Raw genomic sequence first — 19,018 nt, 5'->3', positions numbered from 1 at the left:
GAAGACAGTGCTGAGATTCCACCTCAGCCCAGAAAGAATAGCTGCTATTAAGAAATCAATCAATAATAAATGTTGGCGGGGGTGTATGGAGAAAGGAACCCTCCTCCATTGTTGGTGGGAGTGTAGACTGGTGCAACCACTGTGGAAATCAGTATGGAGATACCTCAAAGAACTAGGACTAGAAGTCCCATTCCAACCAGCTATCCCCCTGCTGGGGATCTTCCCAAAAGAATTAAGACTCATACCACAGTGATATATGTGCACCCATGTTTATAGTGGCACAGTTTGTAATAGCTAAAGCTTGGAAACAGCCCAAATGCCCATCAACTGGAAACTGGATAAAGAAGATGTGGTTTTTTTATAAAATGGAGTACTACTCAGCCATAAAGAATGAGAAACTAGAGACGTTTATAGCTAAATGGATGCATATTGAGGCCATCCTCTTAAGTGAAATAAATAGGACACACATGTGTAAATACTGAATAGTTTCTCTAGTGTGAGAAACTGAAAGTGTAATTAAGGATACACATGGATGAAATTGCCTAATAACATATTTCTCACATTGTGTTTCCATGGAGTGTATATGACTGCATTGAAATTTAAATTAGGGAGAAGCTTGGCTTATGTGGAGTCTTCTAGCTAACTGGAGTTTTTTTCCAGACCACTATTTGTTCAGTGTTGGTTTGGGGGACCTTTCTGAAGCAAATCACATCCTCTGGTGTCTTGTTGGTGCTTGTGATGCTTTTTTAAGTTATATAGAAAAATGTTTAAGTGCTTTTCAGTTTTGTTTTGTTTGAGTTCTACTGTATTTGAATATTATTGTAGTTTTTTTCCCTTGCATTTTTCTTCTCTGAATGGTTTTAATTTTTGTATGTGTGTGTGTTTGATAATAAAATTATTTTAAAAATTTAAAAAAAGAATGGAATCCCCTGAGCCAATGAGGTGCTACCATTCTGTTTCCATAGTGATATAAGAAACAAACCTTCACCCCTGTCTCCCAAGGAGGAACCTTGCAAGTCAGGCTCTACTCTAGGTGAGGGTGAAATTCTCCTCTTGTTTGACTTTCATTGCAACACCAGGAGATGTATTGGATTGTCCTCAGAAGTCCTGTTCACGCCAATTCAGCCTTTGTGGAAGCCTTAGATTAGATTCCATGGAAGTCTGTCTGCACTACTCATAGTGTGGATTTCTGATTTGGTTTCTCCAACACTTAGAATAACTGCTGAAGTTCTGAATTCTGGAACCTCTGAATTTGACCTAAAATGAATTCAGATTTTGTGTTGGTAGGAAATAGTTTCTCTATAACATTTTGGTTTCTTTAAGACACTTGATTTGAGAAGGAACCACATGAGAAAAAGAAGTCTTTGAGCTATCCAAGGTAAGTTCTTTTGAAAAGATGTTTTATTTCTTTTTTTTCTGGTTGTTTATACTAACTAGTGTGTCACCAACTGGCATGTCCAGTCCAGCCCTCTTCAGGCAAATCATCAGGGGAAAATGCAGAAAAGGAAAAGAGGGAGAGAGAATCCTTACACACACACACACACACACACACACACACACACACACACACACACACCCCTATATCCTCCCAGCTATACAATATAACATCAAACCAGCCCAAGTTCAGAAGATCAACCTGTGCTGATATGGAATAGCTATTAGATATCTTGTTACAGAAAAACAGTGTGCAAATTATGCTCTCATTGATGTGAAAATTAAATATGCGCACACACAAATACACAGAACATTTCTGGAATGATGCCTAAAAATACTGTTAACCGGTTTCCTCTTGGCAGGTCCTGGAAGTCAAGGGCTGATGTTTAGCTAGCATGCACAGTTGCTGACAGCCATTGACCATTGTCCCAAACCCCAGATGTTCTTCTTGTCACCTTGGCTGTCCTAAGAACTCATGATTCAGTAATAGGGTGGGCTGGGAGGGAGTGAGGTCCTCCAGTTCCTTGCCAACACCCTGTAGCTCATGTCCATTCCAGTTGTTCAAAAGCCTTGTGTTTCTGGGTGTTCAATGTTTTAAATGTCACCCCCATGGGTATATGAAGGGAGAGAACTTTATAACAGCAAAATTAATAAATACCAGAGTGTTTATTAATAGTGAGAAAAAAAGAAACAATCAAACATTCATCAATAGAAATCTGGTCAAAATATAAATGAAGCCAGGTATGTTGGTGCATGCCTATAAACCCAACACTCTAGGAAGCTGAGGCAGGAGAATCAAAAGTTAAGCCCAGCCTGGACAACTTAGCTAAGTAGCAAGACCTTGTCTCAAAAGAGAGGTGGAGAGGGCTGGGGATTTAGCTCAGTGGCACTGCACCTGCCTCAAAAGCGCAAAATCCTCAGTTCCATCCCTGGTACCAAAAAAAGAGAAAAAGGCAGTGATGTAGCTCAGTGTGAAGGCTTCAATCCTCAGTACTATAAACTATCTGAGTACATTCATAGAATAGGAATTCCCAGACATGGTAACAAATCTCAGTCTAGTTTCAAAGATTTCCTTTAAACTTGATTTATAATAACCCACTTTTGGAGGAGGAGGGTTAGTTAGTTGAATGAGATTATCCACATGTTGATAATTGTTGAAGCTATGGGATGAGTGAGCTCATGGCACTCTGTTCTATTTTGGTACACTTAAATAACTTCTCCATTGTGAAAAAGTTGAAAAAATGATGATATACATAAAAGTAGCTCGTGATATTGTGAAAAAGTTAGTTTTTTCCCATTTTTGGAAACTATATAAATATATTTTTTTAGAGTAATGAATTCCAGAAAGTATTAGCCAAAATATCTTCAGTGGTCATCTCTCAGTGTTGGTATTTTGGGTGTGTTTTTTTTCACTTCCCCAGGCTTTTCTGGTGTGATTTTCTTCACAATGAGCCTTTTAAAAGTGTAGCACACAGCTGGGCATGGGGGCGCAGGCCTGTAATCCCAGCACTTGGGAGGCTGAGGCAGAAGGATTGCTGGGAGTTCAAGGCCAATCTGGGCTACATAGTGAGTTCAAGGCCATCCTGAATTACAGAGCAAGACCCTGTCTCAAAAAACCTTAAAAAAAAATGTAATATACAAATAACCGATCTTCCTAAAGATGTAGAAATAGAAGTTTCTATCTACAATTTCATTGATAGTGCTATCCTTTGCACTGGCTTTTGAGGTTTTACTGTGTGTGAAGTGGTGTCTCAAGAGCTATCCTGATACGGCTTTATTCAACATGCACAGCAACACAATCCAGTGTGGGCCACAGTGTCCTATTTTGCAGATGAGGAAACTGAGACTCAGAAAATAGTAAGTCCTTTTGCAGACTACCCTTGAAGTAAGAAGCCTCTGCACAAAGGCAGGCCCACTTGATTTCAAAGCTCACAAGAAATGCTGCTATGGAACACTTTGGAGAGAAAACTCATAATACTGACATTCTGGGCCAATTTTTATTTTGTAACGTATTGTTTTCTAATTCTTAGCCACATAGGTACATAACTTTACACAATTGTGTCATTGCATACATACCATCATACTATTGTATCTTTTTTTTCTTAAGTACCTCATATTTCAACAGACTTTATTGGGGTTTTCTTGTTGTTGTTTTGTTCATTGGGCTTTTTTTTTCAGTTAGTCACACTCCCACCCTTCCACAGGTCTTAAATGATCTTTTTAAATCTATGGAAATCACCACTGAGTGATTATATCACACATGCAGTTTACTTATGCATTCTGGCTTTTGAACTCTTGTTGCTGGGACAAAATACCCAACACCCACAAGTTAAAGGAGGAAATGTTTATGTTAGCTCATAGCTTGTAAAAGTTTCAGTAAATAGTCACAGGCTCCAAGAGAAGGTGACATGGCAGAGGGCCATAGCAGAGGAGAAACAGTCCATGGCAAGGTAGGCAGGAGGCAGCAATAACAAGCTTCCCTTCCCCTTTTATACCATCCAGGCTATAAGGCTATTGGTTAGTGTCACCCAAACCCAGCGTGGGGCTTCCCATTAACCACACCCTGAACTATGCTAAGCCAATCAGTAGACTAATTTAGTTATCACACACCCTAGTCCATATTCATACACCCTAGATCCAGCCACCTCTGAAAACCCTACCTATCAGGGAATGAGACTTTGGGAGGACATCTAGATAGAAACCATGACAGTTGGAATGATAATCACAACATTTTGGCACTTTTGCCTGTGGATCTCTTTCCTCCTTGTTGAGCTGGTTACTGTGAGATGTGATTGTAAAAATATGGTGAATGTTTAAATAAAAATTTTAAAAATTACAATAAAAGACATAATCACTAGTCCCCCCAAAATACCACCCCTCACTTTGAACACACTTATCCTATTGTTCTGGCTACTTTCTGAAGCAATTCTGGAAGTCCTCTTTCATGAATGTCTCTTCATGACTCCCTTTATGTCCTAAATCAATTCAAAATGTTTACAGCAGCTTCTGTCAAACAAAAAAATTACACTGTGTCCTCATCCACCTTATTCACTGTATCTGGCACTATGTGACCTCTGGCTCTTCCTTAAAGTCAAAGTGACTGAGAGGTAAATGTTTTGAATGAGTTCAGGACAGCCACAACAGTGCACCTAAATGAGAAATGTCTGTATTGAAAACCAGTCACTGACTTAGAAACTGAAATCTGTATGTGTTTGTTTGCTTGAGACAGGGTCTCAAGTTCAGGGTGGCCCTGAACTCACTATCTAGCCTAGACTGGCCTCAAACATGGAGCAATCCTCCTGCCTCAACCTCCTGAGTGCTGGGATTATAGGCATGCCCACCACACTGGGCTAGAAACTAAAGTTAAATCTCTTGTCATGGCTCTTGTTGTGCCCAGATTACGAAGTCCCAAAGACCACCAGGAGGCCGTTTCCGATGTAAGCACACGAGGGTCATTTATTCAAGCTTAAGCAGGGACTCTCAATTGTCACCGACACAGCGGATCAAGATTGAGAGCCCCGAGTTCCAAATTAGCAGGGTTTTTATTGAGATTACAGCAAGCTTCAGTCATTAGCAGCCGTATGATTGGTTAACATTTAGCAAGTATGAAGTGTAGAATTTTGATTGGCTAGGCTCATTGGGGGTTGAAGGGGATTATGTATAGGTTTTTACAAGAAAAATGGGGACAAAGGTTAGTAGTCTACTGTCACTTACTGATGGTCAGCAGACATCTTGACTCATGGTCATGACCACCTTGTGTGGATAGTCAGCAAGTTAACAGATTGTCCTATAGATAGTGGGCCCGGAACACTTGTTTCTAGGGCAAACAGATGGCTGAGTAATGAGTTTAGGAATCTTGAGTTACAGATCATGTCTTTTGTCCCAGATTAAGCACATTTAATCATTAATTTGAAAGAACAAAGGAGACTGCTCCATTTTGGACAAAATGGAGTCATTCTGGTCTCACATTCACAAAATGGAGTCACTTTTGGTCTCACACTCTGTTGGACAATTAATTGACTCTCGTACTATTTTTTGGTGTTTTTATTTTGTATGAATAATCCATTGGTATTTAAATATCAGATAGTGCTAAAATTCACTAAGGAACGGTCACCATTTCGCTCCCACCCTGCATACTTACAGGCTCTCTGTGGGACTATGTGATTCAAAAGTTAATTACTCCCCTAGATTCTGTTGTAAATTTGATGGTTGGAGTGTGTTTGCCTTGGGACAATGGACAATCAGTAATAGGGCGAGGTTACTCAGCCATCTGTTTGCCCTAAATCCAAATGTCCCGGGTCCCAGTATCTATAGGACAATCTGTAAACAGGGTGGTTGTAACTGTCAGTCAGGATGTCTGCTGAACATCAGCATGTGACAATGAGCCACTAACCTTTGTTCTTTTTTTTTCTCTGTGAATCCACATGTTAACCGCCCCCCCCCCCCTTAACCCCTTATAAAACAACCTTGGACTCTGAGCCAGGTGCCTCTCTGAGCTATTTTGCTTCGGGAGTGCCGTCTGGCCAGACTAATAAAGGTCTGTTTCCCAACATGGCCGGTGTGTTCCTTCCCGGGTGTGCTCCACTCCAGCTCCTTGGAGCGTTTGGTAAGGCCTTTGGTCTTACATTCTGGAGGCACCACTGGGATCCCCGGGTGTGCTCCACTTCAGCTCCTCGGAGCGTTTGGTAAGGCCTTTGGTCTTACATTCTGGAGGCACCACTGGGATCCCCGGGTGTGCTCCACTTCAGCTCCTCGGAGCGTTTGGTAAGGCCCTCGGTCTTGCACTCTCCTCTTCAGAATGCTCCTTATGGGAGTGATTTCAACTCCTTTAGCTATTTCTTTCAGACTTTAACCTCCTACTTCTAAATAATTTGCCTTTACTCTGTTAATGTTTTTTGGATGGGTTTGGTTTTTGCAGTGCTCTACCCCTAAGCTGCACTCCCAACCCACTTTGCTAGTTTTTCCATTTTAAACTGCACTGTTGGCCCCTGGAACAGTGGAGGGGATTTAGCTCTTACATACCTCCCTCTGTTTGTCCAGTTCTATCAGTGCAATAGCTTACTATTTGGTTGTATCAACACGAGTGTCTATATTGATACAGAAGCGTGTGTACCTTCATATAATTATACTTTTTCTTGAATAATTTTTCAACCAGAGTAATTACACATTTTATTTCTTAGGTTTCAGTACTCTTATTGCCGATTTTCTCCCTACATTCTCTGACTCATAATTCTCTGTAACAACTGATCACAAATTTAGAAACTTCAAACAGCATCAACTTGTTTTCTTACAGTTCTTAAGGTCAAAGTCGAAAACAACACGGCGCCTCCAGGGCTGGAATGCGGTTGGAGGACCGCGCCCCTCCCAGGGCCCTGGCTCCTTCCAGCTTCTGCAGGCTGCCTGAGGGCCGCGGCCGGCCTTCTTCATCACTGTCCTCAACACCACAGCTGACTGTCCCCCCCCCCCCGCCCCCGCAGTCTCTTCAATCGCAGCTGCGTAAGGTCACAGCTCTGCAGCTCCAGGGTCAGGACAGGGACCAGTTTGAGGTGGGGCTGCCCCAGCATACCTGCCCATGCCAGTGTTGTGCCCAGATTGTGAAGTCTCAGAGACCACCAGGAGGCCGTTTCGGATGTAAGCACACGAGGGTCGTTTATTCAAGCTTAAGCAGGGACTCTCAATTGTCACCGACACAGCGGATCGAGATTGAGAGCCCTGAGTCCCAAACTAGCAGGGTTTTTATTGAGAATACAACAAGCTTTGGTTATTAGTAGCCAGGTGATTGGTTAATACTTAATACATATGAAGTGTAGGGTTTTGGTTGGCTAGGCTTTGGGGGTCGAAGGGGATTACGTATTGGTTTTTGTGAGGGAGAAAGGGGCAAAGATTAACGGCCGATTGTCACATACTGATCGTTAGCAGACCCACTGACTAATGGCCGCATCTATCTTGTGTGGATAGTTAGCTCATTAACTGCTTATCCTATAGATAGTGTGCCTGGAACGCTCTTTCCCCGGGTACACAGGTGGTTGGGTAATAAACTCAGGAATTTCAAGTGGTGAATTCCTAGTTTAAGCACAAATTTGAGAGAACAAAGGAGACGGCTCCAAGATGGAGTCATTTTGGTCCCACATTCCCCCCTTCTCATGATGCTATAGAGGGCCAATCATGGGCCTCTGGGGGTTAATTCTATCAAGTCAGTAGGAATTGGCTGGTATTGGGACCTGAGCACCATTAACTGAACAGCGTTAATTCGTTTTTTGATGAACGAAACTAGTCTATTGAGTATACAAGGTCCAAAGGTCAACAGTAGTAACACGATAAGCAAGGGGCCTAGCAGGGTAGAGATTAGGGTAGTTAGCCAAGGGGAAGAATTAAACCAAGATTCGAACCAGTTTTGAGATAGTTCTCTTTCTCGCTTACGTTTGGCGATGCCCTCCCTAACTTTAGCCATGGACTCTTTGACCACTCCTGAATGATCTACATAGAAGCAACATTCTTCACCTAAGGCAACGCAGAGTTCTCCCTGTTGAAGGAAAATTAAATCTAGCCCCCTTCGGTTTTGGAGGACTACTTCTGCCAGTGAGGTTAAAGACTCTTGGAGGTGGGAGATGGAGCTTTCTAGTCTTTCAATATCTATATCTATGGCTGCCCTTAAGTCATTGTAATGTTTATTGTGTAGTATTAGCAATGAAACTCCCGTTCCTGCCCCAGTTAGCCCCAAACCTAGGAGAACGGTCAGAGTAACGGCCGTTACAGGTTCTCGTTTAACTCTGATTTGGGTTTCAGCCAGGCGGCTGGAGATGTCCCTTTCTGAGTGATATAACAGCCGGGGGACCAATTGTACAAGTACACAGAAATCTCTAGTCTGTTTTAGCACTAGTCCATGTACACAAGGGGTGAGTCCAGAGGAGCAGGCCCACCACCCGTCATAAGGGGGAATGAGATATTTAGGTCTAGGCCGAAGAATGGTTTTGTTACAAAGGTGTTGGTGGGAGGCCAGGACACTGCCAACACAAGTTCCTTGTCCAGTTACCGACTGTAGGGTCAGCCTAGCTGTCCCTTTTTGTTGCCATCTACACTGAGTCGGACTGTCTGATTTAGTGAAATTGTCTAGATAAGCTATTGCCTCGTAGTATGGGGGCTTGGTATCATAACATAGCCAGCAGGACTGAGTGAGGTCTGGCCTAGATGCATTTAGGGCCTTAAAGGTGTGGACCATCAGTTCCCAAAGGGGGTCTTGGTCCTGGCTATGATCGACTTTTTCTGTCTGGGTGATCATTTGAACCAAGGGCAGGAATGTGGAAGCGGAGGTTAAGTTTGATGGCTGTATGGAGGTATTTGTTTTTGGTGGCATGGGTGAGCTCTTCGGGGGAGGGGGCTTAGTAGGTCTGAAAGGGGCTATTGGGGCTAGTGCCAAATTTGGCCCTATCAATTGGGGAGGCCCTATTGCGAGCGGGTCCATTTTTAGTTTTATAGTAAAAAGTAATCCATTATCATATCCACTTTCATATAATTGCAACCCCCAACTGTGGCCTGTTTCCCAATTTGTGAACTGTTTGCCTGGGTCCGTAAAAGTAATACGGATGGGGTTACACAGAAATTGGGCACAGCGGCCAAAGAGAGGATTGTGTGCCAACTTCTGTTGGGGAATCTTGTCGACCGAAATAAAATCAGTTGTAATGGAGGGTTTCCAAGCTATGGCCCCCGTTGACTCACAACCCAATTTTTGCAAAAGAACTGTTCAGCACCCCCACAAGTTACAATTTGACTTCTAGTACGCCCCCCCCCCCGGACAGACGTAGAAGGGGGTGTCTCGTAATATTGCCCTGCGAATTACATGGTTGCAACCCGGTGTTCGTGAATCGACCGGGGGGAGGGTACACCCTTTTTTTTTGTTTCCCCACATTCAGGCCTTCCCCGTGACTCTAGGCTCCAGTGTCCGATATCCCAGCTGCCAGTGGCTAGCCAACAGAGATCAAACTCTAGAGCAGGCCACCAGGTTAATGGTGGGCTCATTTTGGACGAGCTGTTAATAATGTCACCTGTGGCGGTACTGATGATCATCCAAGTTAAATTTAGGGGAGCATGTGGGTTCTGTCCTCCTAATATCGGTGTCAAAAGTACAGTTACCACAATCATGACCGTCGACGACGCAGCTTGAGTTTGAGGGGATTGTCTTGGTCTTTGGACACCTGCCATGATGGAACGAAGTCCTCTAGGACAGCGTGAGGATCTGTAGGGCGAACGTGGGTGTAGTGCACCCATGAGGCAACCCCGTCAACCTTGAGAGCAGTGGGCGTGGTCAGGACTGTGACGTAGGGTCCTTTCCAACGGGGCTCAAGGTCCTTTTGTCGGTGTCTCCGGACAAAGACCCAGTCTCCTGGTCGATAGCTATGGGGCTCAGGAGGTGGTCCAGTTTGGTATAAGGCTTCTAATTTAGGCCAGATGTCCTCGTGCACACTTTGGAGGCTTGGCAGGATGTCTTCTAGCAGTTTCTTAGTCACACTTCACGCTGTTTCATGTTTGGTAGGAAATGCTTCTGTCCATCCTGAAAAAGTGTCTACAAAAACTAACAGGTACTTGTAACCATACCTTCCAGGTTTTACCTTGGTGAAGTCCAATTCCCAATAGGCTCCAGGTCGGCTTTCCCTCAGCCTATTTCCTGGGTTGGCCCTATGGTGGGTGGCATTTGTCAATTGACAGGCTTTGCAAGTAGCAACAATATGTTCAATGTTAGAATTAGCATCACGGATCTTAATTTCAGCATGTCTCAGGAGATCTTGCATTTTTCGAGTGCCCATGTGGGTGGTCCGGTGCATCTTGGAGAGAACTTGTTCTCCCAGCGCTTTAGGCAGGATGACTTTACAATCAGAAGATTTCCACCACCCGTTGAGGCACTGAGGCATAGGTAATTGTTTTATCCAATTTAAATCTTCTTCAGTGTACTGGGGTTTTTCTGGTAGGGCTGCACTTCCCGGATCGGGCAGCTGAGTGGCCAGTGTCAGATTAATCTTTAAGGCTATTTTTCGGGCTGTCTGGTCAGCTAAATTATTTCCTCTGGCAATTGGAGTGTCGCCTTTTTGGTGTCCTGGGCAATGGATAATGGCTAATTTTTTAGGTAGCCAGAGGGCTGTTAAGAGGGCAAGGATCTCCTCTTTGTTTTTAATAGTCTTTCCTTCAGCTGCCAGGAGTCCCCTTTCTTTGTAGATGGCCCCATGGACGTGTGCAGTGGCAAAGGCATACCGGCTATCTGTGTATATATTTAACTTTTGGCCCTGTCCTAGAGTCAATGCCTTGGTCAGAGCTATGGGCTCCGCCCATTGTGCTGAGGTCCCGGTGGGCAATGGTTCTGCCCAAATGACCTCAGTCTCTGTCACCACTGCTGCTCCTGCATACCTGCGGCCATCACGAACAAAGCTGCTCCCATCAGTGTACCAGGTATCATCTGCATCTGGCCATGGTTGGTCGCTCAGATCTGCTCGAATTCCATGTACCTGGGCTAGGATGTCTGTGCAGTCGTGAAGCGGAGCCTCCAAGCTCGGGTCTGGCAACAGTGTGGCTGGGTTTAAAGCAGCCGGGGCCTGAAAGACAACTCGGGTTGGATTTAGGAGTAAGCTCTGGTAGTGGGTCAGGCGAGCATTACTGAGCCATCGATCCGGAGGCTGTTTTAGGACTCCCTCAATAGTGTGAGGGGTGATCACGCACAGTTCTTGGCCTAATGTCAACTTGTCAGCATCTTTGACCATTAGAGCCACTGCTGCAATCATTCTTAGACACGGGGGCCATCCTGATGCAACTGGATCAAGTCTTTTTGATAGGTACGCCACTGGGCGGCGCCATGGCCCTAGATGCTGGACCAGGACGCCCTTAGCGACTCCTTTGTTTTCATCAATGTAAAGGTGGAATGGCTTAGTAATATCGGGCAAGCCCAAGGCTGGTGCCGTCAGCAAGGCTGTTTTAATTTGATCGAAAGATTTTTGTAGCTTTTCTGTCCATTGAAAAGCCTGATTGTCTTTGGTTGCCTCGTAAAGGGGCCTTGCGAACTCTGCGAACCCCGGTATCCATAGGCGGCAGAAGCCCGCCGATCCCAAGAACTCTCTGACTTTCCGAGGAGAATCTGGTGTGGGTATCTTAAGAACTGTCTCTTTTCTAGCATCCGACAGCCATCTCTGCCCTTCCCTAAGCATGTACCCCAAGTAGCTTACCTCAGGTTTGCAGATCTGGGCCTTTTTGGCGGACGCCCGGTACCCCAGTTCTCCTATGACTATCAAGAGTCTCTTGGTTCCACTTAGGCAGTCTTCCCGCGTTTCAGCTGCTATGAGGAGGTCATCTTCCGCCGTGTTGAAGTCCCAGTTGGGTCGGGACAGAGGAAAAGAAGTGTTGATAGTGTCAGCATTGGTGGTGGGTTGACCATTGTCACCAGGAACCAATTTCCTGGCCTCATTCTGGATCCTCTCTCGTTCCTCAGTGGTGAACAGGACCTGCAGAAGCTGTTGACAGTCATCCCAAGTGGGCTGATGGGTAAACAAAACAGTTTCTAACAGGTTAATCAAATCTCTAGGGTTATCAGAGAAATTGGCATGTTGTCAGCGCCAATTATAAAGATCACTTGTAGCAAAGGGCCAGTAATGGTGAGGCTGGTTCCCATGCTCATCAGGGGGCCCTATCACTCGCAGCGGACAAACAGTAGAGTCTGCTGGTCCTGCCGGCGAGGCGGTGCGCCGGTGACGAGTATTTTGGGTGGGACCATCACGGTTGCCAGCACCCGGGGCGGGCTCTTGCTCCCTAGCCCTGGCTGGGACTGGGTCATTTCTTTCAGCCTGCTGTTGCGGAAGAGAGGGGAGAGAGTAAGGGGGAGGGAAAATAAGATCTTCTTCGGTCCCTCCCTGGAGGACAGGGTAGAGTGGCGCGGTCGGCTTGGTTTCGGTCTGCTTCTCGTCATCGCGCCCTCTAGGAGTCTTCTTACTTGCTGTCAGGATTAACTCTGGCTGCTGTTGCTGTGAAGGCAAAAAAAGCTTAACCCATGGGGGTGGGTTAGAGATCAGAAATTCCCAAATGGCAATGTAGGGTACCTGGTCGGGATGAAGGATGGCTTTACGAACTCTGCATATAATTTGCAAATCAAAAGTTCCCTCGGGGGGCCATCCTACCCCAAGGGTGGGCCACTCCGAGCTACAGAGGGTGATGAACTTAGCCTTTTTAATTTTTAAACTTAGGTTACGAGCGCTCTCCCTAACTTCCTTGAAATGATCTTTCATGAGGGAAAGAGGGGTAGTCACAGTCTGTCCCATCGTCTCAGTCCAAGTCAGCACAACAAACAGACAAATAAACGCAACAGAAAAACACAAGGTGAGACAAAACCGTCCTCCGCCCGATCGGAGGCAATGCAAATGGGACGACGGCCTCGTGCCGTGCCGCAGGAGCAACCCGCACCGTCCCTCCAGGAGTCTCACTGACTCGTACTCTTGGGGCACTCCGTCCCCACCAGCGGAATCCGGAACGTCTTCCAGGATCCCGGGTCGGCGGCCCTTGCAGCGCGTCCACCTAGACCGTCTGCCGACCTTCCCAGAAAATAGGCCCAGACTTTACAAACACAAAAAACACTCACCAGCCGGCGTTGACCCTCTGGTACGGGAGTCCTGAAGGTCTTGGGATCCCGGACGAGCCCCCAAATGTTGTGCCCAGATTGTGAAGTCCCAGAGACCACCAGGAGGCCGTTTCCGATGTAAGCACACGAGGGTCGTTTATTCAAGCTTAAGCAGGGACTCTCAATTGTCACCGACACAGCGGATCGAGATTGAGAGCCCTGAGTCCCAAACTAGCAGGGTTTTTATTGAGAATACAACAAGCTTTGGTTATTAGTAGCCAGGTGATTGGTTAATACTTAATACATATGAAGTGTAGGGTTTTGGTTGGCTAGGCTTTGGGGGTCGAAGGGGATTACGTATTGGTTTTTGTGAGGGAGAAAGGGGCAAAGATTAACGGCCGATTGTCACATACTGATCGTTAGCAGACCCACTGACTAATGGCCGCATCTATCTTGTGTGGATAGTTAGCTCATTAACTGCTTATCCTATAGATAGTGTGCCTGGAACGCTCTTTTCCCGGGTACACAGGTGGTTGGGTAATAAACTCAGGAATTTCAAGTGGTGAATTCCTAGTTTAAGCACAAATTTGAGAGAACAAAGGAGATGGCTCCAAGATGGAGTCATTTTGGTCCCACACCAGCAGCTCACCAGATACCCACAGGCTCGAGTCTGGGGCCTTTGCCAGCACAGAGGCCATGTGCACCACATGAGGCCCTGGTGCTGTGAGACCAAAGTGACTCCATTTTGCTAAAATCTACCATTCTCCTAGCCTCTCAAATTAATGGTTAAAATGTGTTTGCTCTGGGACAGAAGATACAATCTGTAACAAACCAAAGTTCTTAAGTTAATTGCTCAACCATCTGTTTGCCCAGGAAATAAACGTTCCAGGACCCCTATTTGTAAAACAATCTGTTAATGTACCGACCATCAGTACATAGTGGTTGTGACCATTAGCCATTGTGTCTACTGACTGCCAGTACTTGACAGTGGGCCACTAACCTTTGTCCCTCTTTTCCCTCATAAAACCTATATGTAATCACCCCTCAACCCCCAATGGGCCTAGCCAATCAGAAGTATACACTTCATGCTTGCTAAATGCCAACCAATCATGTGATTGCTAAATGGAAAATCCCCAAACCTTGCTGTAACTTTAGTAAAAACCCCGCTAACTTGAAATGCGGGGCTCTCAATCTTGACCCGCTGTGTCGGTGACAGTTGAGAGTCCCTGCTCGAGCTTGAATAAACAACCCTCGTTTGCTTGCATCGAAAACGGCTTCCTGGTGGTCTTTGGGACTTCGCAATCTAGGCACAACAGTGCCAGCTGTGCTCCCATTTCTTGTGTGGTGGAGAGAGCTCTCTCGGTCCTGCACCCTCATTTCAGTGGAGTTCTGGAAGAGGGCAAATATAAACAGTGTGGGCAGGCCTTCCCACCTCCATCTGGCACTGACTTTCATGCCAGCCTTCACCACAGGCCTGGTGTGCAGAGAGCTGGGAAGCCTCTTCCTGTAACCTGGGCAGGAGACCAGGATGTTTGCTTGGGCTGCATTGTGAGCCACAGAGCTAATGTTCCGGGAGCTGTGTGCAGAGCTGGCTCGGCTTCAGGGAGTGCCCATGTGGCCCGAAGGAAGGGGAGGGTGCAGGAGCCAGGGAGGCTGTGCGTTCCTCTCTGCAGCTCTGCCCTGTGAACTTTCCAAGATTCCTTGTCTGTGAAATGGAGACACCAACAACTGAGCACTCAGCACCGAATCTCTGATGAAAGGAGACAAGGTCTCACATTCATTTTTTCTCCAAAAGATGCAGTAGGGCTTATCTTCAGGGGACTTTTTTATGTACAACAATCTACACTTATTCAATTAATAGTCATGTCATTTTCTTCTGGAGCATTGTCAGACTCTCCAAACTCCAAATTCCGGCCTGAATTTCTTGCGACTCCATTTCCTGCAGAACCATTGGCTGCAGTCTCTCGTGGCCAGCAACAGGGCTCCCCTTAGATGTGCACTGCTAGTCCATGTAGGCTGTTTGACGTGCATTGGCAACACAGCTGTCAGCGACTTTACCCCATGAATTCTTCACCCAAGTCTCCACCTCTTCCCGGCTGGGCTTCACAGAGTTTCTGTTAAATCAAGTGTTAATTGAAGAATTACGGGACAGGCGTGGCAAAAAAAATGATGACAGTTAAGAATGATGGTCCACACAAGAGCAACAAAAAATTGTCCACCCCGAAATTCAGAAAACGTTTCTTTATTTTACACAGATAAGTTAAGTACATTCGTTACAACATCCGACTTACTGAACTATGAAGAATCATATTAGACACAGCCATGTCCACCTCCAAGTGTGCGTGTTATTCGGGCATTGTGTCTGTCTGTACTTCAATTGGTTATTCAGCCATAAGTCTCAAGTTCGTCTGTTTGCACAGAGGCCAGGGAGAGCAAAACTTTTAGAGCTTTCAGTGATACAAGTAGCCTGCTGTGGCACAGAAACATAGGATCACCACCACTGACGTAGGTGTTACCTCTCGTCCAAAGGCACCCATTTGGGTATTTATAAATACTTAATTATAACTTATATTATCATTTATTTTAAGTATTAATATCATAATATTTATTTGTATTTAACTATATATTAATATTATTTTATAATTCAATACATCTGTCCTGTGTTGCAATGGACATATTAAATGTGTCCATCTGGCTGATGATCTTAAATGTGGCTTATTTCGGGGGTAGGGTTTATATTACAAGCATCCTGAAAAATCGTGGTAGGGCTTATTTTCCCTTTAGGTCTTACTTTCAGGGAAATACAGTACATACCTGTCTCACAGTAGGAATTCAGTTTGGAAATTTTTTAACTGGTTCTGTGAGACCAAAGTGACTCCATTTTGCTTATGTGAAACCAGAATGACTCCACTTTTGCCCAAAATGGAGTAGTCTCCTTTGTCCTCTCACATTAATGATTAAAATGTGCTTGATCTAGGACAAAAGATACAATCTGTAACAAACCAAAGTCCCTAAGTTAATTACTCAGCCATCTGTTTACCCAGGAAATGAACATCCTGGGCCCACTATCTGTAGGAACAATCTGTTAATGTGCTGACCGTCAATGCTGGGTGGTCGTGACCATTAGTCACCGTGTCTGCTGACCATCAATACGTGACAGTTGCCCACTAACCTTTGTCCTTCTTTTCTTTTGTAAAACCTATACGTAATCACCCCTTACCCCTGATGAGTTCACCCAATCAAAAATGTACACTTCATGCATGTTAAATGCTGACCAATCATTGTAACTGATAGGTCTCCCACCACCTCAGCAGCTATTATGTATCATAGCTGCCCTCTTCCTATGGTGCCTTGCCCCCTCCCCTGTGTGACATCATGCCAAGATGGTTGCTCCCACCAAAGAACAAACCCTTCTTCCCAGCATGCCCCTGTTCCCACCTAGAGAGTAACCTAATACTCGCTCACCTCCTACCACCTAGTGACATCACCGGCTCCTCCATTCCCTAGTCACTACCTCACTCAACCCCACCTCAGCCCCTACAAGCCCCACCCCAGTCTCTATAAAAGACTCTCCCTGCCCCAGCCATATTGCTTTTGTCTCTCCTTTGTTCAGAGACAGCCCGGCAGATCTATTCCCCTAATAAAGGCTTGCTGTGGCCTGGTCTGGTCTTGGTCTTCGGCCCTTTTACCTGACAGTAACTAAGTAGAAAATCTCCAAACCTTGCTGTAACCTCTATAAAAACCCCGCTAATTTGGAACTCGGGGCTCTCAATCTCGATCCGCTGTGTTGGTGACAATTGAGAGTTCCTGCTTAAGCTTGAATAAATGACCCTCGTGCGCTTACATCGGAAACGGCCTCCTGGTGGTCTTTGGGACCTCACAATCTGGGCACAACAGTTCCAAGTGCAGTCCGCTGGGTATCAATGAGTGGGGTTTTCTTCTGTCGCCAAGGCCCTACCCCAGGTCCACAGCTGCCACTGGTCCTGGGGCCTTGCCTTGGCCCTCCCCAGCTTCTTGCTGAACATTCTTGCCTTGGTTCTAGGTGAGCCGTAACTCTCTGCTGCTGTTTTCCTGTTTCAGTGAGAGCCAAGTCGTGCCCGACCTGGCCATGTACCACAACCCTCTTGTCTACTGCACCTGCTGGGACCCCCGGGGCCTGGGGCCGAGGAAGCTTATCAAAACCCCTCAGCCACTGAGCAAGGCCTCCTGGAGGAGGGCCAAGTAAGGACCTGGGCCCGGCTGGGCGGGACCAGAGCCCGCGGGCCTGGGCCTCACCGGTTGCCTTCTCCGTCTCTCGAGAGCAAGGTGGGTGGTGCTCGTGCACCTTCCCCGCCCGCCTGGGCTGTCCCAGCCTGGCTCTCCTGCCGAGCTCGTGTTTAAACGAGGGATTCTCAGCCCGCAGAGCTTCCAACAAAGTGCTGCTGTGGCCGCCGTCCGCTCCTGTGGGATGAGAGCCAGTGCCCCGGCCTGAGGTCTTAAAGCCTCGGACCTCCAAGGCCCAGTTGTCCAACATAGACTTCAATTCGGGGTCCCCTTGGGGGTGCTCTTGGTAGGGAGTGTGGAAATGGCTTTTTAATTTCGTGTTCTCTTTTTAGTTACATATTTTTCACTTTCGGGCTAACTCCTCTGCTACCAGTTTCAAAAGAACACAATTACCTGCAGCCCCCACCAGCAACAAAGCCTACTCTTGCCCCAGAGTAAGTATTGAGGTCCAGAGGCAGGAATGGTTGGAGCATGTGGGTGAAATGATCTCCCCCTCGACCTTCTCACCCTGCCTGAGGTAAGTTAGTCTGCTGCCAGGGAGCCTGGGCATTGCCAGGACCTCCAGGTCCCTGACCTCAGGCCTGGCACACAGATCCCGGGTCCTCTGTGCCTGCGGCTCTCAGCCCTGGAGACCCTCGGCATTCACAGCAGCCCCTCCCCTCCCACGGTCACCTTCCTGTGTCAGATTGGAAAGGCGAGGTTTCAGTTTCGTTGATAAAGTTCCTTACCGCTAGTCCGAGAGGGTGGAAGGCACACCAGGAGCCTCAGAGACAAAGAAAAGCTTTATTTCCGCCAGCGGGCCCGCCTGCGTTCACACGCGGGAGACTGGCCCTGTCCAACGCTTGAACAAAGTAGGTACACACTTGGGGAGGGGGCCTTACAAGGGAGGTACTCTCGTGTACGTTCATTGGTTACAGAATTTGGTTATGCATTAACAGGCAGAATCAAACATGGCATTGGCTCACATGTAATACTGGCAGCAGGTTCATTGGGTAATTCAAAACATGGGGCTTAATACCTCATCTGTATCTGGGCAGAAAGACAAAACTACTTTAGAGACGAAGACATCCCTGAGACGTGGAAGTTGGCTCGGGCATGTCCAGGCATGTGAGGTGGGACAGGCCTGGACCTTTTGAACAAAGAAAATTTAAAGTAGGGAATTTCCCATAGTAAGTCTTGCTTGAACTAGGGAGGCAAAATTCCCCTTTCAAAACATTTTCCACAGGTTACATTGGTTTTCATCACAAATGACAAGTTTTACTCACATTTGCCAAGCTTAGAAGTATAATTAGGCTTTAGGTCTCTGCAAGAGTCTTTGTATTCGATTTATTTGGAAACTATTTATTGAGCATCAGTTGCTTGTCAGGCTCTGTGTCATGGCTGGGGAAACAGCAGTGAGGATAACAAGGCCAGGAAAGCATCTGCTGCCCTGGAGTCTGCTCCTAACGGGGCTGTGACACATGACTGCAGCATAGTGACACCCACTCTGGCCTCAGCCTTGGAGGGCTCAGGCAGGGGTTCCCCGCTGCCCCAGGGCTCTCCAAGAAGGTAGAGCGACTGAGCTAGAGAGCAGGGTTCAGGTGATGGTGATGTCAAGGCTCCTCAGCTTTGGAGGGAAGTCCCAGACAGGGTCCCTAAAGGCCCCCACAGCAAGAGGGGACCCTGGACTCACCCCACCATGGGCAGGTTGCAGGATTGCTGACTCCCATCACCAAAGAGAGGCCAGGATGTGCC

General features: G+C 46.4%; 2 protein-coding genes across 4 annotated transcripts in view; one reads left to right on the top strand and one right to left on the bottom strand.

Moving 5' to 3' along the window:
* Positions 1-9,182: 9,182 nt before the first annotated feature.
* On the bottom strand, positions 9,183-18,169 carry LOC147821411 (uncharacterized). 3 transcript variants are annotated; one of them, XM_087200401.1, is made up of 3 exons: positions 18,013-18,169; positions 13,043-15,135; positions 9,183-12,431 (listed from the first exon to the last, which is right to left on the bottom strand). In XM_087200401.1, exon 3 carries the CDS (start codon positions 11,619-11,621, stop codon positions 9,942-9,944), a length of 1,680 nt encoding a protein of 559 aa, XP_087056527.1. In that variant the 5' UTR covers positions 11,622-12,431; positions 13,043-15,135; positions 18,013-18,169; the 3' UTR covers positions 9,183-9,941. The 3 variants fall into 3 exon arrangements, with proteins under 3 accessions (XP_087056527.1, XP_087056529.1, XP_087056528.1); XM_087200403.1 differs by having other exon boundaries at positions 9,183-12,257; XM_087200402.1 differs by lacking the exon at positions 18,013-18,169 and adding an exon at positions 16,866-17,621 and having other exon boundaries at positions 9,183-15,135.
* Positions 17,322-19,018, top strand: part of Flacc1 (flagellum associated containing coiled-coil domains 1) — a 54,422-nt gene continuing 52,725 nt past the window's right edge. Inside the window, 2 exon segments of the mRNA XM_021250244.2 lie at positions 17,322-17,326; positions 17,617-17,718. The gene's annotated coding sequence lies outside the window, so the exon portion shown is untranslated.

This window comes from Heterocephalus glaber, unplaced genomic scaffold, assembly GCF_053883595.1.
Source record: "Heterocephalus glaber isolate CG9 unplaced genomic scaffold, H.glaber_assembly_v1.0 deba00001743, whole genome shotgun sequence".
NCBI lineage: Eukaryota > Metazoa > Chordata > Mammalia > Rodentia > Bathyergidae > Heterocephalus > Heterocephalus glaber.
Note: the sequence above shows the minus strand (reverse complement) of the source record. Positions and strands in the feature narration are given on the sequence as shown.